This window comes from Triticum dicoccoides, chromosome 1B (genome assembly GCF_002162155.2).
Source record: "Triticum dicoccoides isolate Atlit2015 ecotype Zavitan chromosome 1B, WEW_v2.0, whole genome shotgun sequence".
Classification (NCBI taxonomy): domain Eukaryota; kingdom Viridiplantae; phylum Streptophyta; class Magnoliopsida; order Poales; family Poaceae; genus Triticum; species Triticum dicoccoides.
The window spans coordinates 548,006,757-548,033,621 of record NC_041381.1 but is presented as its reverse complement, the minus strand read 5'-3'; the positions used below and the strand labels follow the sequence as shown (position 1 = coordinate 548,033,621).

At 48.3% G+C, this 26,865-nt stretch overlaps 1 protein-coding gene across 1 annotated transcript in view; it reads left to right on the top strand.

Annotated features, from left to right (window-relative positions):
* The window catches only part of LOC119350582, a 39,026-nt gene extending 13,605 nt beyond the window's left edge, over positions 1-25,421 (top strand). Inside the window, exons 4-5 of the mRNA XM_037618338.1 lie at positions 24,979-25,036; positions 25,279-25,421. Of these exons, the coding sequence (XP_037474235.1) occupies positions 24,979-25,036; positions 25,279-25,421 (201 nt within the window). The remainder of the gene's footprint in view (positions 1-24,978; positions 25,037-25,278) is intronic.
* Positions 25,422-26,865: the final 1,444 nt, after the last annotated feature.

Genomic DNA, 26,865 nt, shown 5'->3' with positions numbered 1-26,865 from the left:
CCCCCGCAACGCTCACTGTTCATCCCAAAGGCAGCATCGATCGGCTTCAGTTAGCAGCAGTAGCGAAGGAATCGCTAGATCGGTTTTAGTTAACAGCCATCGATTGATCGCTTGGGTTCAGTAACACGTAGCCTGCAGTGCAATCGCTCGGGTTTAGTTAGAGCCCAACGCCTCGCTCGGGTTCAGTTAGAGCTAACGCCTCGCACACACGTGCGTACGTGTACGAGAGAAACGCGCATCGCTCGGCCCCCGACCTCCCACCGTAACTGGGAACTCCCCGAAATTTTCCTCGCCCTCGCTTCTACCACGGTTTTTTCCGTCATGGACGGCCCAAAGAATGTCATGCATCTGCGTCTCCGTCCCGCCCAGGACGAAAAGCCCATTTTCTGTCATGATTTTTTGTCATAGAAGTAGGAGCCCACCACATCTATGATGATACCGGGTTTTGTCACAATTATCGTCATAGAAGTGTCATATGTATGACAGAAAAAATTTCCGTTCGGCCCAAAATGTCACGGATGTGTCTTTTTTTGTAGTGTTCATCCTCATCTGGAACTTAGGTTTCAGTGGGTCACCACAATTGTTGATCCTGTGCCCTTGCTTCTTGCAGTTGCTGCATGTCACTGTACCAATCCTAGAAGTATCCTTTTTAGCTGGCACCTCAAACATGCCTTTCCTCCTGGCAGTTTGTTTTTTACCTTTCTTTTCTCTAAAAATAGGTGGAGAAATATCATCACCGGGTGTATGAGGCCAAAGGTCGGGACCTGACAGAGGGAATACTATCTGCTTATATGTTTCACAATACATGAGTTTCTTGAAGAAAGCATTCACATAGTCTTCAGGATGTATCTTCACTTTTTGCATTGCAGCAATGGCATGACTGCAGGGCACAACTCTCATGTCCCACCTCCTACAGTCACAGGTCTCTTTGTTCAAATTAACACAATATGTGTTTTCAGAGCTACTTGTGACTTGCCATATGCCTGGACTTGCAATGTATGCTTCACAATACTTAGGACCTGCCATCTTATTCTTCGTCATCTGCTTCTTCTTCTACATCTTCTTCTTCCACAACTGTTTTCCCCTTGTTCAAATTGCTTCTTTGTTGTGTGTTCAAGTAGGGATCATCAGGGGTTACTGCTGGCAAACTAGCATTAGAGGCAGGGTACAACACACCTTCTTGTGAAACTCTGTAAACAATAGGTTCACCAACATGATCAATAGGGATCTGTTCCTCAAGCATGATGTGATCCATATTAACATCTGCTGGGCTTGGATCAGTAGCTTTTCTGACAATGATGTTCAATACCTTCTTATCAACAAATAAGTCAAGCATTTCCTCTAATGCCTCCTAACTATCCAGGGCCTCCACCCCCTCCACCCCCTTCCCTCTTCCTTTACATAAGTTAGAAAAGCATCCATTCCATAGCCCTCCAACTCAACCAATGCTAATATGGTCAGATAACTGATATCTGAAGAAACTGAATACTTTCTCTCCATATTATTTGTTCCTTGAAAATGTAGCCTCATGTCCCAAGTCTCATCATCTAAGCTATAGGATTAAATTTACAAACAATTATTTTTTAAGTCACTGAAACTTAGTGAAGGACCAAATGCACTGAACATTCTTATAATTTCAGTGAATGCACTGACCAAATGAACTAACCAAATGCACTTTCTTCTACAGTGACATAATCAATAAAATACAGTACCATGCCAAGAACAAACAAGTACTAACCCTAGTTCTAATTTGAACTAAACGTATGAAGGGCACAAAAGTTTCTTACCTCACTCCACCAAAGGACGATGCCCATCTATGGCCGCCATCTGGATCCACGTGGATGCACTTTGCCACTGCCCTAGCCGCGCGGACTGCCGGATCTGAGCTCGCCGGATCTACCTGAGCCGCGGGCGGTGATGGCTGCTGCGACCACTGCACGGGGAAGCTCGAGCTGCCTAGCCATTTGTCCACCTCTGAATGTCCACCGCCCTCCTGGCCGGTGACGCCTTGGCTCAATAGCTCGACACCGACGGGATTTGGCTATGCCGCTGGCATCGCCCACCCAGGTCAGTGCGGGGGAGAGGATGGGGAGACTGAGAGAGAGTGCGGCCCGACCGCCTACTTTGGTTCCGACCGGACTGGTGGGCTAACAGCCGTCAACGGCTGTGCCGTGAGTGCGCGCGGCCAGGTGCCCTGATCGATGGGCCCAATACGTCAGGAAAATGGTTAAATCGCTAGTCACTTCGGGTTTGGGTTTTTTGAAACAGTTGACCGCTCGTTTGGTAGTTTTCTGAGAAAAATTAAAAAGTGGTAGTTTTTTGGAAGGGCAATGCTAGGCGCCGGCGCACCGGCCCAACTTTCGGCCGGTCGCCTAGCAGCCACATGATTTAGTATGCACAAGCCACATGATTAGTCCCCTTGATTAAAAAAGTCCACACACGCAACTTGGTAAAAATGACGGCTCCGCTCCACCGCCCACCTCGCTCACAACCCATTCTCCTCCCCACCTACTCCGGTCTCCCCCGCATACTTCTGCTGCATCTCCGGTCAACTCGTCGGTAGCAGCCCAACGATCCCGATGTCGCTTGCTTGTAGCAAAGAACATGCAAGGTTCCAGCCAAAAGAAGGCATGTTTCCAGCAAAAAATAAAAACATGGCTCCGCATTACACAAATTGCACCGAGTCAAAGCAACCCAAAAAACATGGTTCCAGCAAAATAGATGTATGATTCTAGCAAAAAATTATCTAGTTCCAGAAAAAAACAATGGCTCACCATCTCTGGATCACAACAAAATTTCTGGCCGGTCCCAGCAAAACAAACACACGGTTCCAGCAAAAAATGATTCCTCATCGCCCGTTGGAGCCAGCAAAACAAGTCGCTGGTTCCAGCATCCGAAATTGCCAATTCCAACATCCCTTCCTCTAGTTGCAGCTTCTCACTCGACGGGCGCAACCCGAGCGTCATCGGTCCACACCTGGTTGCAGCTCCTCACCCAACGGTTCCATCACTAGTGGCGACTGGTTCCAGCATCGATGGTAGCTGGTTCTAGCATCATGCGGTGGCCGGTTCCATCACCTATAGCACGCGGTTGCTCCCTGGTCACCAATGCACACCAAATGCCGACGCTGCTCGCAGCACCTCATGGTGCTCCTGGGAAGACATTGTCGCCACGGGTCGTCGCTAGCAGCTTTTTATGTCCACACCGCCACCGTTTCCACGGGTCACATTACATCCGTCAGCTCCCCACCATAGAAACAACCTGCGACTGATGCACCATCCCACCATAGTAGTAGAACTGCCGCTGGGGGGGCGGATTCGTTGGAAAGAAATCAAGGTGAGGGTGGTCTGGGAATGGCGAGCGAGAGGAAGGGGATCGATTGGATCTAGTGGAGGATCCGTCCGTGAAGAGGATAAGGGAGAGATTAAAGTGGTTTGCGGGGGCCACATATATGACGCGGTGCTAGTGGGCGCGCTGGATCGCAAAAGAAACCAACAACGCATGCGAGGCCGGTGGAGTGTTTGGCCGGTGCCCTGGCTCGAAACGTTTACCTTTTTGGAACCCTAGCCTATAAACTAGTAGTTTTATGCTATTTACTCCTCTCGCTCCCGAACGAACCCACACCAACCGGCTCCCCTGGACCTACCCCTTCCGATCTGGTCTATGCCACAATCTCGCCACCGAATCCGATGTCGCCCACCTCCTCTTCCAATCTTAGAGCATCTCCAGCCGTTCGGCCCCCAGGGCTCCGAAAAAGAGCGGCCTGGGGGTGAGCCGGCGGTAAACTCGGCGCTGGGGCGGTTGGGCACCCAGCCGTCGCCCCCAGGTCACCCCCAGGCATCGATTTTGACCCAGTGTTCGGCCCAATAGTGTCCAAAAACGGCCCGATATCTGCGTGAATCGGCCCATATTCGGCGCGGTTCGGCGTGTTTCGGCGTGAATTTTCGCATACAAATAGAAATCAATTAGTTCGTCACATAGTTCGGCATGGTTTGGCGTGTTTGTAAGTGCATCTAGTGCCCCTTAGTGATTTTGATGTATTGAAGACTTATAGGTTAAGGGACTAATATGTTTGTGAGTGCACACAGGCTCTATAAGTCGATGAGAAGTTTGATATTTACAGTGAATGTCGACCCCTAAAAATGAATGTCTTTGGCTGAAGACTTTGAAAGCTAATAAATTGGTGTGACCTTGAAGACTTGGATATTCATGCGAGGATTATGAAGTGTGAAGACTTCTGATTTTGTAGTTTCATTTTCTCCTTCTTGAGTCATAGGAAACACCGTACTATTAAAGGGGGTTGAGGTAATACTAAGGAAACTAATTTCCAAGCGATGCTTATCTCAAATCCTACACCTACCCAATCCTTTCGAGTGAAGCCATTGGAAATCTCATATCAGTTTAGTCAATTTCTTCAGTGACAGAGACGAAGATCTTCTGGTCTCTAAGGAATTTGTTCTGACTGAGGAGTTAGGGATTCGCTAGTGCAGATTGCCTACACAGTGGGGAACATGATAGCCCCGAGGAATTAGAACCTCAAATCCGACCGTTGCTGTGCTACACGCCAGGTGTCCAAAATATCCTACCACCTAACGGTCATATCCTTTAAGGGCATTTATGTCTTATCATGTCAGGCTGCTCCCTAGGCTATAAATAGCCGCCCCCTACAACCAGTAGCTGGTTGGCTGCTCCGAGAGAAACTGACACTTGTCAATTGAGAGCATCCCATCCTCCGAGGACTTTGAGTTAAAATCATCAAGTGAGGAAAACCCAAATCCCAAACCCAAAGTGATTGAGCATCATTGAAGAAATTCTTCCTGTGTGGAACCGACACTTATTACCTTTGAGGACTGTGTATCCTCTAGATGGCTAGGAGTCATGGTCTGAGCATCCAAGAGGAATTGTGGATCCCCGAGTGACCAAGTATGTGAAGGTTTGGAAGTCACCTGTGAAGACTTACCACGAGTGTTGGGTGAGGTCTGTGTGATCTTAGCTCAAGGAGAATACGGCGAGGACTGTGTGTCCAGGACTGTGTGTCCTCGAGTTTAAATACTCAGCTGCTCCAACCAGACGTACAACTATCACAACAGTTTGAACTAGTCTACCAAATCATTGTCTTCACCAAGCCTACTAGTTCTATTCCTCAACCCTTCCATTTCCTCATTCATGTGTTGATGAACCTGATCATACTGCTTGAAGACTTTGACTGAAGACTTTCTATATTTCCTGAATCCAATTTCTTCAGTCACATTGTCTTCAACCTGCTTATCCCGTGTTTACACTTTTTGTACTCTGTGTCTGTCCTTCATTTCATCATGATGACTATGCTATTGCTCTGTTATGCTTATACCTAAGTACTTATTCTGCTGCTTGTAGTTCTTGACTTAGGAATTTCCTCACCCTAAAATTCCTCAGTGATGAATTTGTAAAAATCGCCTATTCACCCCCCTCTAGTCGACTTAACGCACTTTCAATTGGTATCAGAGCAAGGTACTCCCTTGTTCTGTGTGATTTTGGTTTAACCGCCTGGAGTTTTAGTTATGTCGACTGCAGGAATGAAGAAAGTGTCTTGCCCCATCTTTGACGGTCATGAGTATCCCAAGTGGAAGGCCATGATGAAGAAGCAACTCATGGCGATGAACAGTGAACTGTGGACTGTCATTGAGATTGGTCTTACCCATCTATGAAAGATGGCGGAGGCCGATGATATTCGCAAGTACACTCTACTCAACCTCACGGCGAAGGATGTATCTACTCCTGTTTGTCCCAAAATCAGTTCAGGAACATCATGCATCTCAACCATGCGAAGCTTATCTGGGACTGACTCTCTGAAGTTTACGAAGGTCATCGTACTCATCATGACCCATGGTTTGAGGATTTCAATGAATCACTCAAGGAGATGACTTTCGCACCTGAATCATCATCCACTGCACCATGCCTTATGGCAAAGGGTGCCAAGGTAACTGAATGCTACCTTTCCGAATCTAGGGATGATGGATTGGGTGATTAATTTGGACCTAGCTATGTCAAACTTGCTTCCCTTGCCACTAAACAACAAAGAGCTCTTGAAAAGTTCAAAACATGCTTGATGAAAGCGATGATATGTTGGGTGAGGAATTGAATCCTACTAAGGCTTTGACTGATAGTCTTCAAAAACTTCAGTCTAAGATTGACAACCTTCAAAATCAGCATAACACTCTCTTAACTGATCATGAGAAGCTTTCTTATGAATTTCTTCAGAGAAAGCAAGATCTTGAGAAGTTAAAAGTGAGTTATGAAGATCTTCAGAAGGAAAACGATTCATTGCTTGCTCAACAGATCAGTTCCGCTCAGGAAGAATTTATTCCACCATGTCTGAAATGCATTGAGAGTGAGTCTGCTAATTCATCACTTGAATGTTCAAATGCTTCTATTGCTGGAAATTCTTCAATTGTCTCCGTGGTCACGAATTCCTCGTCCGAGTATACCACAAGTATCACTGACGATAATGCAGGGCTAAAGGAATTGTATGTGACAGGCATTAACAAAAGCCTCAAAGGCACCAGACTCTATGTAATGTCCTCAAAAAGCAGATCTTGATCAGGAACCCGAGGAAAGAGGTAATTGCCTTTGAGAGGAAACTCAATGCTGATGGGACCTACTGGAAACCTGAGCAGTATCCCAAAACCTCATGGGTTGCTACGAGAGGACCTCCTATAGATCCATGCACTCTATTTGGCTTTACTTGTGATTCTTCATATTCCTCTGATGAGTCATTTGACTCCAACTATAAACTGTTTAAGAATCAGAATGGTGAAGTATTCACTCGATATGTTGGAACTAACTGCAGGAACGGTCCCCCTATGAAGAAAATCTAGGTTCCTAAAAGGTGCCTTGGAAATCTTCAGGTGAATGTCATCATGACACCACCCATGAAGAATAGGAACCCCAGATCAAATTACTCATATGGATCCAAGTCCTCATATGGACCAAATTCCTCACATGGATCAAAATCCTCATATGAACATCACCATGCTAACACTTCTGTTTCGCAAGGAAAGTCTAAAGGCCATGAATATATGCATTATTTTTCAAACCATTATGCTCATAAGTCCTTGAAAAATTTCTCTGCTTATTCATATGCTTATCCTAACCACTCTTCTATGAAACGAAGTGCACTGGCTTCAATGCCATCTTTTTCTTATGGAGCTTGCAGAATGATGAATTCTTTGCCACCCCTCCAGATGTGGGTGGTGAAGAAAAAGAACTAATCTCTTATGCAGGGTCAGGTCTCCAGACAAACTTGATCGTCTGAAGAAATTTCTTGAGACCTGAATGTGCTTGAATGGACGCATGCTAATCATGAAGAAATGAATCACTCATTTCTCACATCCTCATATTACTATGTCTATTACTATTGATGAAATTGATATCATATTCTTCACTGATGAAGTATATGGGTTCGTAAGTTGCACTAATTCATCTACAGGATGAACAACCTAAAGGTACTGAGTGGGTCCTCGATAGTGGATGTACAAATCACATGACCGGTGACAGGAACTTGTTGATGGACACTGATTTGTCACCATCTCATCCGAAGCATATCACCTACGCCGACAAAGGCAAAAGCAAGGTATTGGGTCTAGTTAAGGTTGCAATCTCAAAGGATAGACACATGGACAAAGTCATGCTTGTCGAGTCCTTAGGATTCAACCTCATGTCCGTCTCAATGCTTTGTGATCTCAATATGGTTGTCGCCTTTGGCAAATATTGTTGCATTGTGCTGATGGAATCTGACAATTTTAAAGTCTTCGAAGGCTTTAGGAAAGGAGACTTGTATATTGTTGATTTCTCTGCAGGACCACATCCTGCCACATGTCTACTTGCAAAAGCTTCGGAATGTTGGTTGTGGCATCGACGACTTGGTCATGCTGGGATGAGGAACTTGCATACACTCGCGAAGAAGAAACATGTCATTGGCATCGAGGGTGTCAAATTCCTCAAAGATCATCTTTGTGGGGCTTGTGAGGGTGGAAAGATCACCAGAGCCGAGCATCCCTCGAAGACTATCATGACCACTTCTCGTCCCTTTGAATTACTTCATATGGATCTCTTTGGCCCTACTCATTATGCCATGTTCTCTAGTTCTGCATCACTATATGGCTTTGTCATAGGTGATGACTATTCTCGTTACACATGGGTGCATATCATCACTTACAAAAATGAAGTGCAAGAAGTCTTCAGACGATTTTCCACAAGAGCTACTACTAACTTCGGTGTGCAGATCAAGCATATCAGGAGTGATAATGGAATGGAGTTCAAGAACACCGACCTCGATGAATATCTTGATATACTTGGTATTACTCACGAGTTATCTACTCCCTATACTCCTCAGCAGAATGGCGTCGTGGAGCGCAAGAACAGAACTCTTGTTGAGATGGCTTGCACCATGCTTGATGAATACAAGACACCTCAGCATTTTTGTCCTGAAGCCATTGATACTGCGTGCCATATCGTCAACAGGGTATATCTTCACAAATTCTTCAAAAAGACCTCATATGAACTCCTCACTAACAAGAAACCCAATCTAAGTTATTTCAAGGTCTTCGGTGCTAAATGCTGGATTAGAGATCCTCACCATCACTCTAAATTTGCACCGAAAGCACATGAGGGTTTTATTCTTGGTTACAGAAAGGACTCACACACCTACAGAGTCTTCAACATCAATCATCACAAGATTGTTGAGACTGTAGATGTGCGGTTCGATGAAACTAATGGCTCGCAAAGAGAGCACCTACCTCCTGTGCTAGATGAAATGTCACCTGAGGAATCCATCAAGTTCAAAGCTACTAAGGATATCATCCCTACCGAAGAATCTGCTGAAGAAGTCATTCCGGATTGTGAAGAAAATCACACTGGTGCTACTGAAGAAACTGGTCCTGAAGAAATTTCTGGGCCTAAGCAAAGTCGTCAACCCGCACATCCTCGCTTTGCAAACGAAGTGCAGATCGAGAAGATCATCGATGACATCAACGCACCAGGTCCTCTCACATGCTCAAAAGCTTCACACTTATCTAACTTTTGTGGGCATTTTGCGCTTGTCTCTATCATAGAACCCACGAAAGTTGATGAAGCATTCATGGAATCTGAGTGGATTCAATCCATGCAAGATGAATTGCATCAATTCGAGCTCAACAATGTGTGGGAGCTTGTCAAGCGACCAGACCCACGCAAGCACAACATCATAGGTACCAAATGGATCTACCGCAACAAACAAGATGAAAATGGCCTTGTGGTGAGGAATAAGGCTCGTCTTGTAGCTCAAGGCTACACACAGGTTGAAGGAATTTATTTTGATGAAACTTTTGCACCTGTTGCTAGACTTGAGGCTATTTGCATATTGCTTGCTTACGCTAACCATCATAATATCATCTTACATCAAATGGATGTGAAAAGTGCATTCCTCAATGGTAAGCTTGAGGAAGAAGTATATGTTGCTCAACCACCAGGTTTTGAGGATCCAAAATTTCCAGATCACGTCTACAGACTCAACAAGGCCCTTTATGGCCTCAAGCAAGCACCTCGGGCGTGGTATGACACACTGAAGGAATTCCTCATGAAGAAAGTCGTCAAACCCGGTTCACTTGATCCAACTCTTTTCACCAAAGCATATGATGATGAATTATTCATGTGCCAAATATATGTTGATGATATTATCTTTGGTTGTACTAACTAACGTTACAGTGACGAATTTGCCTATATGATGAGTTAAGAATATCAAATGTCTATGATGGGAGAATTGAAATTCTTCTTAGGTCTTCAAATTCGTCAACAATACAATGGCATATTCATATCTCAGGAGAAATACCTCAAGGATGTATTGAGGAAATCCAGCATGCAAGATTGCAAAGGCGTCAAAATCCCTATGCCCACAAATGGTCATCTATGCACTGATGAAAATGGTAAAGACTTCGATCAAAAGGTATCCCACTCCATGATTGGCTCTTTATTGTACCTATGTGCATCTAGGCCGGATATTATGCTTAGTGTTTGCATGTGTGCTCGATTTCAAGCTACACCAAAGGAATCACACCATAAGGTTGTGAAGCATATTCTTCGATATCTAGCTCACACACCAACACTTGGATTATGGTATCCCAGGGGATCTTCCTTTGATCTCATTGGATATTCAGACTCTGACTATGCTGCTGATCGGGTGGACCATAAGTCAATGTTAGGCACATGTCATTTCCTTGGACGATCCTTGGTATGTTGGTCCTCGAAGAAGCAGAACTGCGCATCACTCTCTACAGCTGAAGCTGAGTACATTGCTGCTAGATCATGCTATGCTCAATTGCTATGGATGAAGCAAACCCTCAAGGACTATGGCATCAATGTGAAGAATGTGTCACTCTACTGCGACAATGAGAGTGCTATCAAGATTGCACACAACCCAGTTCAGCACTCAAAGACAAAGCACATCCAGATTCATCATCATTTTCTTCGTGACCATGGGTTGAAGGGCGACATCTCCATCGACCATGCAAACACTGAAGACCAGCTGGCCGATATCTTCACAAATCCCTTCGATGAGAAGAGATTTAGCAAGTTGCGGTGTGAGCTGAATATCTTAGAATCTTTGAATGTTCTTTGAAAAGGACACACATCCTAACACTTATGCAAACTTGATGACTTAGATGTGCAACACACGAAGTAACATTTTTCTTCAATCAATGAAGACTAACCCTCTAAGTGTGAAGAAATTAATGAAGAATTTGATTATCAGAACCCTACGACAATTGTACGCGGTGTCTGAAATCATCATTCTTATACGGTGGGTTACGCTACCAACCAAAGTTGAAAATCTTCAATTTGAGTTTTTCTTCGTTTTTGAAATTCCTCAGTTTTTCAAATTCTTCAACTTTGCATTGTCTTCACTCTTTCCATTGTTGTTCCTCATTGACTATATATATACTTGAGTTTATGTCCTCTACAGCATTCACTTATTGCTAATTCTTCAAGTTGATTTTTTTGCTAAGTGAATGTGATCGGACCCTTTCCCCCTCTATGCTAAACTCAACCCAGTATGTTCACAAATTCTTCATGTGCATTCTATTTGAAACCTGTTCAAAATCTTCACTATGTCCTTGTCAGCTGAAGAAATTTGAACGAAACTTTAAAATATTCCTATCTAAATTTTCGGCTTTTGCCGCTCAACCCGTTACACTTCCCACGATAAGAGTTATCTATTCATCCACGATCTTACACGATCTCCACCACACTGTACGTGGGTGACACATGTCGTTAGGATGAGAAGGGTCAGGGGCACTGAGGGAGTCCCGGATTAGGGGGTGTCCGGATGGCCAGACTATGACCTTTGGCCAGACTCCTGGACTATGAAGATACAAGATTGAAGACTCCGTCCCGTGTCCGGATAGGGACTTTCCTTGGTGTGGAAGGCAAGCTTGGCGATACGATATGAAGATCTCCTCCCATTGTAACCGACTCTGTGTAACCCTAGCCCTCTCCGGTGTCTATATAAACCGAAGAGTTTTAGTCCGTAGGACGAACAACAATCATACCATAGGCTAACTTCTAGGGTTTAGCCTCTCTGATCTCGTGGTAGATCAACTCTTGTAATACCCATACCGTCAATATTAATCAAGCAGGAGTAGGGTTTTACCTCCACCGAGAGGGCCCGAACCTGGGTAAAAACATCGTGTCCCTTGTCTCCTGTTACCATCTGCCTAGACGCACAGTTCGGGACCCCCTACCCGAGATCCGCCGGTTTTGACACCGACATTGGTGCTTTCATTGAGAGTTCCTCTGTGTCGTCGCCTTTAGGCCCGATGGCTTCTTCGATCATCAACCATGACGCAGTCCGGGGCGAGACTTTTCTCCCCGGACAGATCTTCGTATTCGGCGGCTTTGCACTGCGGGCCAACTCGTTTGGCCACCTGGAGCAGATCGAAAGCTACGCCCCTGGCCATCAGGTCAGGTTTGGAAGCTTAAACTACACGACCGACATTCGCGGGGACTTGATCTTCGACGGATTCGAGCCACGGCCGAGCGCGCCGCACTGTCTCGATGGGCATGACCTAGCTCTGCCGCCGGACAGCGCCCAGAGTGCCGCTCAGGAGTCCGGTCTGACCATTAGTTCGGAGCCGACTACGCTAACCAGGGACGGACGGTTGGACGCCGCCCCAGGAGCCGCAATCTCTACGGCGATAGAGCTGAATACCAGCCTAGTCCTTTGCAAGGCCCGTGACTCCAAGGTGTCGGACTCCGAATCTTCCGCACCCCTTCCGATCGAACCCGATTGGGCTCCAATCATGGAGTTCACCGCCGCGGACGTCTTTCAGCACCCACCCTTTGGCGATATCCTGAACTCCCTAAAGTCTCTCTCTTTGTCAGGAGAGCCCTGGCCAGATTATGGTCAGCAGGGTTGGGATACGGACGACGAAGAAATTTGAAACCCACCCACCACCCACTTTATAGCCACTATCGACGATCTAACCGACATGCTCGACTTCGACTCCGAAGACATTGACAGTATGGACGCCGATGAAGGAGACGACCAAGAACCAGCACCTATAGGGAACTGGAAAGCCACCTCGTCATATGACATATACATGGTGGACACCCCCAAAGCAGGGGATGGCGAGGAAAAAACGGAGGATGACCCCCCCAAGAAGCAACCCAAGCGCCGACGTCAGCGGCGCCGCTCTAGATCCCGCCAAAGCAAGAACGGCGAATCCGGCACCGGAGATAACAACACATCGGACAGTGCCGAAGATAAGCCCCTACAGCAGAATTCAATGCAGGAGGATGAAGGAGCCAGCCCTCATGAGAGAGCGGCCGACAGAGAGGTTGAGGACAACAACTATATGCCTCCCTCCGAAGACGAGGCAAGCCTCGACGACGATGAATTCGTCGTGCCAGAGGATCCTGTCGAACAAGAGTGTTTCAAACGCAGGCTTATAGCCACGGCACACAGTGAAAAGAAAAAACAGCAGCAGCTTAGAGCTGACCAAGACTTGCTAGCCGACAGATGGACCAAAGTCCTGGCGGCCGAAGAGTATAAACTCGAGCGCCCCTCCAAGAGCTACCCAAAGCGCAGGCTGCTACCCCAACTTGAGGAGAAAGCAACTAGACCTACATTACCAGCGTACGATGCGCCCGATCAGCCACCCCGTGGCCGCGACAGAGAGACCTTCGGGCCCTCGACCCAAGCCGCACCCCGGCATCGCTCAAAACATAACAGAGTACGGGGAGACGCAACAGACCTGCGAGACATACTGGAGGACAAGGCAAGGCAAACAAGATCGATCTACGGATCGCGTGGGCGCCCCACATCACGTGATGATAACCGTCACACTGAATATGATAAATACGGCCAGGCCGAATACAACAGACCAAGCTCATCCGAGTTGCGCCGCGATATAGCCCAGTATAGGGGCGCCGCACACCCACTATGCTTCACAGACGAAGTAATGGATCATCAAATCCCCGAGGGTTTCAAGCCCGTAAACATTGAATCATATGACAGCACAACTGATCCCGCTGTATGGATCGAGGATTACCTCCTTCATATCCACATGGCCCGTGGTGATGATCTACACGCCATCAAATACCTCCCGCTCAAGCTTAAAGGACCAACTCGACATTGGCTTAACAGCCTGCCAGCAGAGTCAATTAGTTGCTGGGAGGACCTGGAATCCGCATTCCTTGACAACTTCCAGGGCACTTACGTGCGACCACCAGACGCCGATGACCTAAGCCACATAATCCAGCAACCAGAGGAATCGACCAGGCAATTCTGGACACGGTTCCTAACCAAGAAAAATCAAATAGTCGACTGTCCGGACACCGAGGCCCTTGCTGCCTTCAGGCACAACATCCGAGACGAATGTCTTGCCCGGCACCTAGGACAGGAAAAGCCGAAATCTATGGCAGCCCTCACGACACTCATGGCCCGCTTCTGCGCGGGCGAAGACAGCTGGCTAGCTCGTAGCAATAACATAACCAAGAGCCCTGGTAATTCGGATAACAAGGACAACAATGGCAGGTCACGTCGCAACAAGCACAAACGCCACATTAACGGCGATAATACTGAGGATACGGCAGTCAACGCCGGATTCAAAGGCTCCAAACCCGGTCAGTGGAAGAAGCCATTCAAAAGAAACCCTCCGGGCCCATCCAACTTAGACCAGATACTTGACCGCTCGTGCCAGATACACGGCACCCCCGAACAACCAGCCAACCACACCAACAGGGATTGTTGGGTGTTCAAGCAGGCAGGCAAGTTAAGTGCCGAAACCAGAGACAAGGGGCTGCGTAGCGATAACGAGGAGGAGCCCCGGCCGCAGAACAACAGAGGACAGAAGGGATTCCCCCCGCAAGAGTAGACGGTGAACATGATATACGCAACCCATATCCCCAAGAGGGAGCGGAAGCGCGCTCTCAAGGACGTCTATGCGTTGGAGCCAGTCGCCCCAAAGTTGAACCCATGGTCCTCCTGCCCGATCACATTTGATCGAAGGGACCACCCCACCAGCATCCATCATGGCGGATTCGCCACATTGGTCCTAGACCCAATCATTGATGGATTTCACCTCACCAGAGTCCTCATGGATGGCGGCAGCAGCCTGAACCTGCTTTATCAGGATACAGTGCGAAAAATGGGTATAGATCCCTCAAGGATCAAACCCATAAAGACAACCTTTAAAGGTGTCATACCGGGTGTAGAAGCCAGCTGTACAGGCTCAGTTACACTCGAAGTGGTCTTCGGATCCCCGGATAATTTCTGAAGCGAAGAGTTAATCTTCGACATAGTCCCATTCCGCAGCGGCTATCATGCCCTGCTCAGACGAACTGCATTTGCAAAGTTCAATGTGGTGCCGCACTACGCATATCTCAAGCTCAAGATGCCAGGCCCTCGCGGAGTCATTACGGTAAATGGAAACACCGAACGCTCTCTCCGAACGGAGGAGCACACAGCGGCCCTGGCGGCGGAAGTACAGAGCAGCCTCTCAAGACAGCTCTCCAATCCGGGTATTAAACGTCCGGACAACGTCAAGCACGCCCGAAGCAACCTACAACAGAGCCCGCTGGCACGATCTGAGCAAGCATAGCAGTGCGGCCCCAACCCCAGCCCTCGTCAGATGGTGCTATCGGTACCATGCGTACATAATTACGCTTTGTAACTACCATGGGCATAAGGGGAGGGGCACAACTACGGCACGCCCAGAATGCGGCTCAACCGCACTTAGGGGCTCCCTATTCGGTCGTTTTCCTTTTTTTATATATACTTTCAGGACCCAAATACTCAGAAGGCCTGTCCGGCAATACACTCGCAGAACACACGATGCAATAGCCAGGGTGAGGACAAGCCGCGTCAAATGTCCAGGTGGTCTCTATAACGAGCTTACTACCTATTTTACTTAAAATCCCGCAGCTTTCCCCTGGAGGGGGACATGTCAAATAATCCCATCCCTTGCTTATCGCACTATTTGTATCGTTCTGCTTTCATAGCAGCAATTTTTTAATAATAAACAATACATAGCTTCCATCTATTATTGTATTCCTTTTTATATATATGTTCAGTCATGACATTATGCAACCGTACACTTTGGTACGGACAATACACCAGGGGCTAAAGCACCCCATAACATGGTGTGAGAAGATCGAACACTCTTATGAGTGTGGCACCCCGAACTTATAACACTATATGCATCGGCTCCGAATCATGTCTTTGGTCAATAGTTGGGTTTGCCCGGCTCCCATGTTTTGGTACCTTACGTTCCGCAATGTTGGCGAAGGTAGCGCTGGGAGAACTACTACGGTTGTGCCCCAGTTGAGCTGGGTTAACACCTCAGTAGAGAAAGCTAAAACTGACCGTCATGATAGTACGAGAGACCGGTCGCTGTTCGTGAGGTCTTTCGAGTCCTTAAAGACTTATGCCGCTTAGAGCGAGGAACCGAACTTATCCGGCCTAGGCGTGGATAGCGCCCCGAACTCGGTCTTCCGAATACTAGGGGCTTCGCCGAAATTTAAAATTATAGAATTCTATGGTTAAGTGAGAGTGATAAAGCATTATAAGTCCGATGGCCTGGTTCGTTGTGCTGAGCGCCTCTCTAGATGGACCCAAGAATGGGAACAAGAGTGCTCAGGTTTATCCCGAACACCCCAGCACTCGTGGCATGGGGGTCGAAGCCGACGACTTGCATCTCTCAGATTTGATAAACGGCCGCACAGAAGGTAATATTTTAAATTAACAAGCGTTGCTTAGCGCATATGAACAAAGTTTTCAGCGTACAGGACAACAGATGCGAGCCTACTCAAAAATTACATCTTTAGTGCATTCGTCCGCTATACGGCGAGCACCCTTTAGGACGCCCTTATAATACATCTCGGGCGTGCGATACTCCTTGCCCGGCGGGGGCGCATCCGTCAAAAGCTTCTCAGCAACCAGCTTGCCCCAGTGCACTTTAGCACGGGCAAGGGCCCGACGGGCACCTTCAATACAGACGGAGCGCTTGACGACCTCAATCCACGGACACGCGTCCATCAGCCGCCGCACCAGACCGAAGTAGCTCCCAGGCATGGCTTCTCCAGGCCACAGCCGAGCTATGAGGCCCTTCATGGCCTGTTCGGCCACCTTGTGGAGCTCGACCAGCTGCTTCAGCTGGTCGCTCAGGGGCACCGGATGTTCGGCCTCAGCATACTGAGACCAGAACACTTTTTCCGTCGAGCTCCCCTCTTCGGCTCGGTAGTATGCGGCGGCATCAGACACACTACGGGGCAGATCGGCGAACGCTCCTGGAGAGCTCCGGATTCGGGTAAGTAGCAGATAATTAACTTTTATATTCTTGCTTTGCATAAAAAATGCCTTACCGCCGCTATTTTCTTCATTGCCTCGATCTCCTGGAGGGCCTTCTGGGCTTCGGCCTTAGCATTTTTGGCACCCTCAAGCGCCAATGCAAGCTCAGACTCTCGAGTCTTCGAGTCACGCTCCAAACTCTCGTGTTTTTCCAGGAGAGCCTGGAGCTCTTGCCACACCTCCGCCACCCGTGCCTCCTGCTTCTCTCGCTCGGCGCGCTCCAGGGCCGCACTGTTTTCGGCCTTGGAGACCGCCTCCTTCAGGGTCGCCACCTCGACCATGGCCCCTGCAACATTTAAGTTGGTCCTGTCATTATTTGGAACCAAGTATCTCTATATACATTTACATACGGTATTACATACCCTCCTTGTCCTCGAGCTGCTTCTTGGCACGACCGAGCTCGCTCTCGGACCGCTCGAGGCTTCCCTTCAATGCATTGACCTCCGCAGTCAGTGCGGCAGAGGTCAGCAGCGTAGCCTGCATTCCCATATCGACATATTTTTATTAGACTCCTGCGTATATCTTTTTAGATCCTCAGCTCGGCTTTTCTTTTCCGAACGCCGAACCGAGCATCAGGGGCTACTGTCTATGTGGTAACATTTTTATATGTTTTGAACACATACCTCAAAGCCTGTTACCAGACATGTACAGGCTCCTGTCAGCCCGCTTTTGGCGGACTGAACCTTTTGAATCACCGCACTCATAATAGTGCGGTGTTCCTCATCGATGGAGGCGCCGTTAAGCGCCTCCAGCAAATTGTCCGGCGCCTCCGGATGGACGGAGGTCGCCGACGGCGTAGGCTTGCCCTTCTTATGAAGGCGCCGCCTGTCGGACTCTGGAACTGTTGATGGTTCCGGAGCAGTGTCCAGCCCGGGGCCGGACTTAGATCCCTCCGGGGCTTTGCCCCCTTTGGGCCTGGAGTCCGGGAGGTCGCCTTGGGGCGCCTCCAGGACCACCTCCTCCTGGTTAGTTCCCTTTTGGGACTCCACCTCGGCGTCGTCCGCAGGGAGCGGGGAGGAAGCCGTCGGAAGTGAAGCGCTATTCACATCTGACGAATTCAGGGAGCCACTCGACGAAAAGCTCAGGAGAGTCGCTGGACTCCCAAGCATCACCGCTGCCGCCGGAGGAACCGTTGGGGAAGCGGATGGCAGGCCTGGCCCCTGCCACGTCAATGTCTCAGCTGCCTCCCCTGGGGCAGTACTCCAGGCGGCGGCCTCTGCATCGAAGACCTTGAAGAGCATCAAGGAGGCGCCATTGTATTCAAAATGAATCATGAGGGCACCCCATGTTCGGCATACCCGAGCGACCTCGCCCCAGCCTCGGGTCATGAAGACCTTGCCCGGAGTGACGACTTCAACCTCCGCTCCGGTCGCCGGAGCACTGCAGTCGGCGTGCTGCATCCAAAGCTCAAGAGGCCCCCTCGGCGGCATCTTTGCAGCGAAGAATGAAGGGAAGCGAATCCAGGTGCTGGGAGGCATCACGACGTGAAGCACGAGCTCACGAGAGGAGCCCGCGGCGTGGATTCCCGGAGCGACAGCGCGCGCCACCTTTGCTCGTCGACCTCGCCTACGGCGCGGGCGACGCTGCTCGTCATATCTTTCTCGAGGGCCCTTGATTCAGGCGTACAGGGGTAGCGGGAACCCTGGAGGCGGCCGCTCGTACCAGGGCCTCGTCATCTCCGGCCTTGCAACCTCGTCGCGACGGCATGGGACCGGCCGTTTCTTCGGCGGAAGTAGGTCAGGCCCCTAACGTGGGGTCTTTCCTTTCTCTGCGGCTGAGAACCTGCAGATTGGTGCCATTGGCGTCGAGAATGGATGTGGAGCAATGGAGAAGAAGCAGGCAGAACAAGAAGAGATGTGCAACGGGGGCTTTGCCCCCCCCCCACTTATAGTCTCAGGGAGGCCAACCATCGACCTCCATGATTGCAGGTAATGATGACTCTTTTTGAATGCAGCAGGGACTCATCAATTCAGGCAGTTTGTCGAGGCAGCGTGGGGAAGCGAAGATGCCCACGTCCAATCAGTCGCCACACGGCAACCAAGGCCACAGGGTGTTGGGGCCCGCGGCGCTCCGCACTTTCCCTTTGGCTTCAGCGCTAAGCCAAGTCCGAGCACACCTTGGGCCCAGGGGCTACTATCGGCGTTCTGGGAACGGGGGTCCCCAGACTTGCTTGCCTGCGGCCTGCAGCGTGGATCATCCAGTGGCCCAGTACGGCTCGTCTTCATCAACCCAAGCTCAAGACCCTCGCGAGGGGCCAAGCCTCGCGGGACGGACGACACAAGGCCTCCTTAGGGGCGGCCTCACCAGGCAGGCTCACAAGGAGGTGAAAAGATCAAGGCAAGGGGTGCCTTGCGAGGTGCTCATGATGGAAGCCATGACGATCAAGACCAGGTGGGCGCCAGCCTGCACAGTGTCCTCATTTCCTCTTTGATGCAAAGGGGGCAAGCGTAGGCGTGGAGTACCGGGGCATCAGGCAAAGGTTTCCATATTAGTGTAATGAGACCAAGGCCAGCAGAGCGGCAGGACATAGGTCACCGTGGAGGCCAAGACGGCGTCATCACCAGTGCCCTTGGAAGTCGAAGACCACCTTTAGTCAGGATAGCTTGTACTAGTTGTCCCCTTTCAAAATGGCCGTTGTTGGCTCCCTTCCCACTCAATATTTGGGAAGAGGACCAGGTCCTCTATAAATAGAGCTAGCCACCACAGTAGGAAGGCATCTCATCTCATCTAGAGACGGATCGATTCCTCCTCGAGCACACCACCACAAGAACACCTCTCGCGAGGTTGTTCTTCCTCTGAACTGTTCATCACCAGCCCACGAGGCAATCCACCACACCACACACTGGATTAGGGTATTACACCACAACGGTGGCCTGAACCAATATAAACCTCGTGTCTCTTGTGTTGTTCATCGTGCTAGCTTAGAATCGCGGCGAGGTTGTGGTTGTGTTTCGGTAGGGAGAAGATCTTCGTGCGCACCCCAGAGTTCGAACCTTAAGGGTTTTGCCAGAACCCAATATCCGACACAGTCCTCCCCTTGAAGGTGCTCGTCTTATCTATCATGAACCTGAGCTCGCTGATCATTTCATGCAAGTGTTGATGAAGCCACTGAAGCCCGGTCAAGCCTCAAGGACCAAATTCCTCATGAAGGAATTGCTGTATGTGCCTCGGACTGTCTATCGCATTGTGACCAAGACACTGAGTCCTATCAAAGGCCATGACTCAAATGATGAAGAAGTTGTTGGCATCATGAAGAATTTGCTATTCAACATAATGCATGGTATTCCAGTAAACTACCATGACTTCTTCATGAGGACTCTGGCAAACGTTGCACTGTCTCCCTTTGAATTGAAGTCTTATGCTCCCTGGATTATGAGATTCCTCAGATCAAGGTCTTCACTCAACTACAAGTCTGACAAACTCAACCATGGCAGTTACTTGCCCCCTATTGAGGTCCTCAAGCGGACATTTTCCTCAGCTGATGAAAAGGGCAAGGCCACTTCAATTATTGATGAGGGCATTCATCCATTGGATCGACAGTTCTGCAAAGCTGCCTCATGCTCCACCAATGATGACTCTGCCACTCATGATTATGCCGCCAATGCCTCAAAGCAAAGTCCTCAAGCCACAGCTCCAAGGGTGATGACTGATCGTGAGCTTCTCCTCAGTCTTCATCAGAAGGTCGATCGCAATCATAAATGGTTCAAGCGTCAGTTTGGTTCAATTCTTCACAACATGACTGCTACATACAATTCAGTGAAGAAGAACTACTACTACCTCCATGAAGTCTTTGACCGCACCTGGGCTGTTCTGACTCATCTCTACGGTGATGAAGATCTCAAGCAGATGGGCTTCAAGCAGGACTTCCGCTGGTCTAAGCCTCTGGTGAAGAAATTCAAGAAGGTCGAAGTTCCTCCTTTGGTGCCCAGCTCATATTCTTCATCGCGCGAGACCGATGAAAATGAAGACTTGGACGACACCGCGGCAGGCCCTACTCCAACAACCGACCCCAGCAATGCTGGCGCTCCTTCATCAACCTCGTGATGAAATTCTTCAGGGGCGTTAGTCCTCATTTTTTGTCCCTTTTGGTCATTTGATGACAAAGGGGGAGAAGTTTGAGTTAGTCTTCAAACGGATCTATCTATATGGGCATTTTTTTGTTAAGTTGCAACTCTCGCTCTTCTAAAGTGTTTGTTGATTGAGTTGTAAACTTAAGTCCGGTGGTGACCTGATACTTTTGCTTTGTTTTTCTGCATGCTATTTCCTCATATATGTTATGCACGCATGCTGAATTACTTCAGTCACCATATTTCATCATGCATTTCAAATCCTTCCTTCGATATGTTAATGCGTGTATGAATTACAAGATATAGGGGAGATCTCCATGATTCTACTTTTCAAATGTGCATTGCTTCAAAAGCAAATTCCTCACTATGCACATCTTCAGGGGGAGTTCTTCTATATATTGCAATCAAATTCCTCAATATCGAGCACTTCCAATTCATATGTTTATCCCCGTTGAAAACTTAACCTATATTGTCATCAATCACCAAAAAGGGGGAGATTGTAAGTGCATCTAGTGCACCTTAGTGATTTTGGTGTATGGAAGACTTATAGGTTAAGGGACTAATATGTTTGTGAGTGTACACAGGCTCTATAAGTCGATGAGGAGTTTGATATTTACAGTGAATGTCGACCCCTAAAAATGAATGTCTTCGGCTGAAGACTTTGGTTCTCCTGAAGACTTTGAAAGCGAAGAAATTGGTGTGACCTTGAAGACTTGGATATTCATGCGAGGACTATGAAGTGTGAAGACTTTTGTTTTCATAGTTTCGTTTTCTCCTTCTTGAGTCATAGGAAACACCGTACTGTTAAAGGGGGTCCAGGTAATATTAAGGAAACTAATTTCCAAGTGATGCCATAGGAAATCTCATATCGAGTGAAGCCACAGGAAATCTCATATCAGTTCAGTCAATTTCTTCAGTGACAGAGACGAAGATCTTTTGGTCTCTGAGGAATTTGTTTTGACTGAGGAGTTAGGAATTCACCAGTGTGGATTGCCTACACAGTGAGGAACATGATAGCCCTGGGGAATTAGAACCTCAAATCCGACCGTTGCTGTGCTACGCGCCAGGTGTCCAAAATATCCTACCACCTAACGGTCATATCCTTTAAGGGCATTTATGTCTTATCATGCCAGGCTGCTCCCTAGGCTATAAATAGCCGCCCCCTACAACCAGTAGCTGGTTCGCTGCTCGGAGAGAAACTGACACTTGTCAATTGAGAGCATCCCATCCTCCGAGGACTTTGAGTTAAAATCATCAAGTGAGGAAAACCCAAATCCCAAACCCAAAGTGATTGAGCATCACTGAAGAAATTCTTCCTGTGTGGAACCGACACTTGTTACCTTTGAGGACTGTGTATCCTCTAGACAGCTAGGCGTCATGGTCTGAGCATCCAAGAGGAATTGTGGATCCCCGAGTGACCAAGTATGTGAAGGTTTGGAAGTCACCTGTGAAGACTTACCACGAGTGTTGGGCGAGGTCTGTGTGATCTTAGCTCAAGGAGAATACGGCGAGGACTGTGTGTCCGGGACTGTGTGTCCTCGAGTTTAAATACTCAGCCGCTCCAACCAGACGTACAACTATCACAACAGTTGGAACTGGTCTACCAAATCATTGTCTTCACCAAGCCTACTGGTTCTATTCCTCAACCCTTCCATTTCCTCATTCATGTGTTGATGAACCTGATCATACTGCTTGAAGACTTTGACTGAAGACTTTCTATATTTCCTGAATCCAATTTCTTCAGTCACATTGTCTTCAACCTGCTTATCCCGTGTTTACGCTTTTTGTACTCTGTGTTTGTCCTTCATTTCATCATGATGACTATGCTATTGCTCTGTTATGCTTATACCTTAGTACTTATTCCGCTGCTTGTAGTTCTTGACTTCGGAATTTCCTCACCCTAAAATTCCTCAGTGACGAATTTGTAAAAATCGCCCATTCACCCCCCCTCTAGTCGACTTAACGCACTTTCAGTGTTTCAACACATAAATCAAATAGTTCAATACAAATTATATAGTTTAACAAATAAAAACTCAAGTGTCATCACACGTCATTCCTGCGTCGCCCCGGACTCACCCTTAAGCCTCCATAGGTGCTCCACCAGATCGTGTTGCAGTTCATGATGCACCTGTGGGTCTTGGATCTCCTGACGCATATTGAGGTAGTCAGTCTAGTTTGCCGGTAGTTGGTGATCAACTTGGGCAAGAGGACCCTGCCTGTAATATGGTTCAGTGTCAAACACTGGCTCTTCCTGTTCGCTTTCAATGATCATGTTATGCAAGATGACACGGCAAGTCATGATCTCCCACATTTGATCTTTCGACCAGATCTGAGCAGGGAACTGGAAAACAACAAATCGAGATTGGAGCACACCAAATGCCCGCTCGACATCCTTCCTACAAGCCTCCTGAACCTTCCCCAACCAGGCGTTCTTGCCTCCTGGCATAGGGTTTGAGATGGTCTTCACAAATGTCGACCGTCTCGGATATATGCCATCAGCTAGATAGTACCCCTTGTTGTACTGCCGCCCATTGACCTAGGAGTTCACCAGAGGAGAATGACCTTCAACAAGCTTGGCAAAGACTAAGGAGCACTGCATGACGTTGATGTCATTGTGAGTTCCTGGCGTCCCAAAAAAAGAGTGCCAAATCCATAGGTCCTGTGTGGCCACTGTCTCAAGTACCACACTGCAACCGCCTTTGGCGCCTTTGTACAACCCCTGCCAAGCAAATGGACAGTTCTTCCGTTTCCAATGCATGCAGTTGATCCTTACAAGCATCCCAGTAAATCCTCTTGCTGCATTCTGTGCTAGGATCCGAGCAGTGGGTGTTCGCAAGTACTGCGGTCCAAAAACTGCCACCACTGCCCTGCAGAATTTGTAGAAACACTCAATGGTGGTGGACTCGGCCATGCGCCCATAGTCGTCGAGTGAATCACCGGGAGCTCTGTATGCAAGCATCCTCATAGCTGTCATGCACTTCTGGATCGAGGTAAATCCAAGTGTGCCAGTGCAATCCATCTTGCACTTGAAGTAGCTGTCGAACTCCCGGATGGAATTCACAATCCTAAGGAAAAGCTTTCGGCTCATCTGATAACGGCGCCGAAATGTTTTCTCACCGTGCAATGGAGCATCGGCGAAGTAGTCCGACTAGAGCATGCAGTAGCCTTCCAGACGATACCGGTTCTTTGCTTTCACCCGCCCAGGCGCCGAGCCACCTCACCGCGGCTTTTCACTGCTCGCGAGCAGGACGGCGAGGGTGACGAGCAGCATGAGATGCTTCTGTTCATGGATGTCGGCTTAGGCTTCCTCCTCTAGCAATCCCGCGAGCGCCTCCTCATCTTCGGAGTCCATCGCCGGGCTGGGCAAATCACTGAACACCTTGCAGGCGAGGTGGGCACAAACCCGCCGGTGTACAGGCCCTACGCGGCCGGAACGCCGAAAAAGGTGCGGCTGCCTCGGTGAAACCCCTTCTTTTTCCCGGCGAAAAATGATCTACCTAGCTGTAGTGGGTGGTGGACGGCGCCGGGATCGGCAGGGTGGCGTAGGGTGGCGGCCGAGCGCGGAGGTCAGAGGCGAGTCTGGATGGGTGACTTGACTTTTCGCCCGACAATGTGACCCCAGGAGCGCTTTTTCCTTGTGCTGGAGCCACCGAGCACCCCCAGTGCATCGGGTTCGGCCTGCGATCGCCGGACGCAAAAATGGACCGATCCGGCGGAATTCGGCATCCTGGGGATGCGACTAGAGCGATTTTTCAGCGCCGACGCGAAAAAAATGACTGGAGAGCTGCAGTCCGCCACCACCGATGCCGCTCGGTTACCGTCCAGAACTTGCCACTTGCGATGATCCGAGGCCGCCGAAGCCGGCAACTTCGAAGCATCCTTCCGGAGCTACTTTTCCCTCGACGTTGAGGAGGGAGTGGGCCTGAGCTCGTGGTCTCCCAGAGCCCGCCGCCGCTGGGCTCGTAGGTGGCACCGATCTGGTCACCGGCCACTGCTCCCTCTTAGTTCGTGCTACCTCCTACCTCATCTTCCCCTGTTTTTGTTCTGCAGGTTCTTGAGGTCCGGTGCGGGCATGCGCCAACTAGCAACTCGGAGAGGAGCTTTGGCGGTAAGGACTATACAGCTTAGTTTCTCCTAGGATCACATTCTCTGAACGTCCATTGAGTTTCCAAGCAAAGTCTCTGCCTCCAAGTTCTATCATCTACACATCCACGTAATAAGACAACTGTGTAACAATTATCAAGCGTAGTTGAGAAGAAGAGAATATACAAGATCAATTTATTTTCATGGGTAGGAAGTAACAATCAATATCGAAAAAAGTAAAGTAATGATCAATTCCTAAAAATGCAGGCCAAGGCGGGGAGCTTGTACATGGGTTCCTGGAGGTTGTACTAATGAAGAATACAAGCAAGCCGTCGATTGCTGCAATTGGGCGGCAGGGAAGATCGGAGTCAGCCAGTGTGACGGTTGTCAAGGCAACAATAACCTTCTAAAGGACCTTCTATAGTCTCCTGCCAACGCCGGATTAGATCAAGGTCTCGGTTCATTGGGTGAATTGCGCGTACCTAGGGCTAAACCGAGAACGCTGGGAGGGATCGCCTCATGACGCTCAGAGAACTCGTCACACTCGGCAGCCCCAAGCAGCGGCCCAAAACATAAGTTCCATGGATCAAGAAGGTATAGCAATAGTACTGTCGGGCCTGTATACAACTACTTACAGGTCAATCATGTGGTGTAACTATTTTAAATTGCGGTTTTGCCAGAACTGATGCTAAGTCATGGCAGGTTGTTCCTGTTGCTGATGTGTGCTGGTTATAACTTGGATTCCATGGATGATGATGAGATTCTGGCGGTAGTGTTTTCATCTGATATCTTTGATATTTTATTTATTGAATAACCTTCCAAAAATCACATAAGCATATTGCCTTATCATGTCATAGTGCAGCTAAACCTGAGCGTAATTTGCAGGCTATATCTCTTTATTATCTATATATATTGAATGACTGAATGGTGACACTATATTGAACTCGTCAATTCTTCAGCACATTGTTTGTTTCGATATTCTATATTACCTGCATAGATTCGGAAGTTACTTTAATATCTTGGGTGGCCTAATACTTCCTGTATGGATAATAGTACAACAGTAATAACTAATTAAATTTGTGTTTTCTTAGATCTTCGCTTTCTCTTGCTGCGTGTAGCTGTCTCGGTTCATATATACCTAGCTACATTTTACGTCATATAGGATGCAGTTTAGGTTAGTAAAAGGAGACCTTATAGTCCAAGACAAAATTTTCTAAATTCTAGCCAACTTTGCTGCTAATGAGAATCATCAACTGCTAATGAGAATCATCAAGAAGTTGCATTTTTCCTTATCTATAGTCCTAATGGGGAAGTTCGTACGTTGTTTCATTTGTACGCAGCCCCTATCAATCGAAGCACACCTCCCCTCACCGACCCCCCTCCCACCACTACTAGGAAAAACCCTAGCAGTAGCGCTGGTTTTGTGCTCACTAGTAGCACGGGTAGGCGCGCTACTAATAAGGCGCTACAACTATTGCTTAGCAGTAACGCGTGCCCGCACGCGCTACTGCCAGGACAAATAGCTGTAGCATTTGTTCACTCCCACGCTACTGCTAATGTAACTAGTGGCAGCGTGTTTTCTCTCCATCGCTAGTAGTATTCTTTTTTTATTTTTTTATTTTTAGTGTATTTATGCACCATTGTACAAATATTGGTACAATACCAATTATGAGGTTTACATCATTATGTCCATAACAGTGTGTCAAATGAAGGTGGATTAGGTTCAAGTGGAGGCAATATGTGGTGCATGTCAAAAGTATACTACTAATCCAAACTTGATCTAGTTTGGACTATTAGTACTTTCGATGTACACCACATGTTGCCTCCACTTGAATCTAATCCGCCAGCACAAGC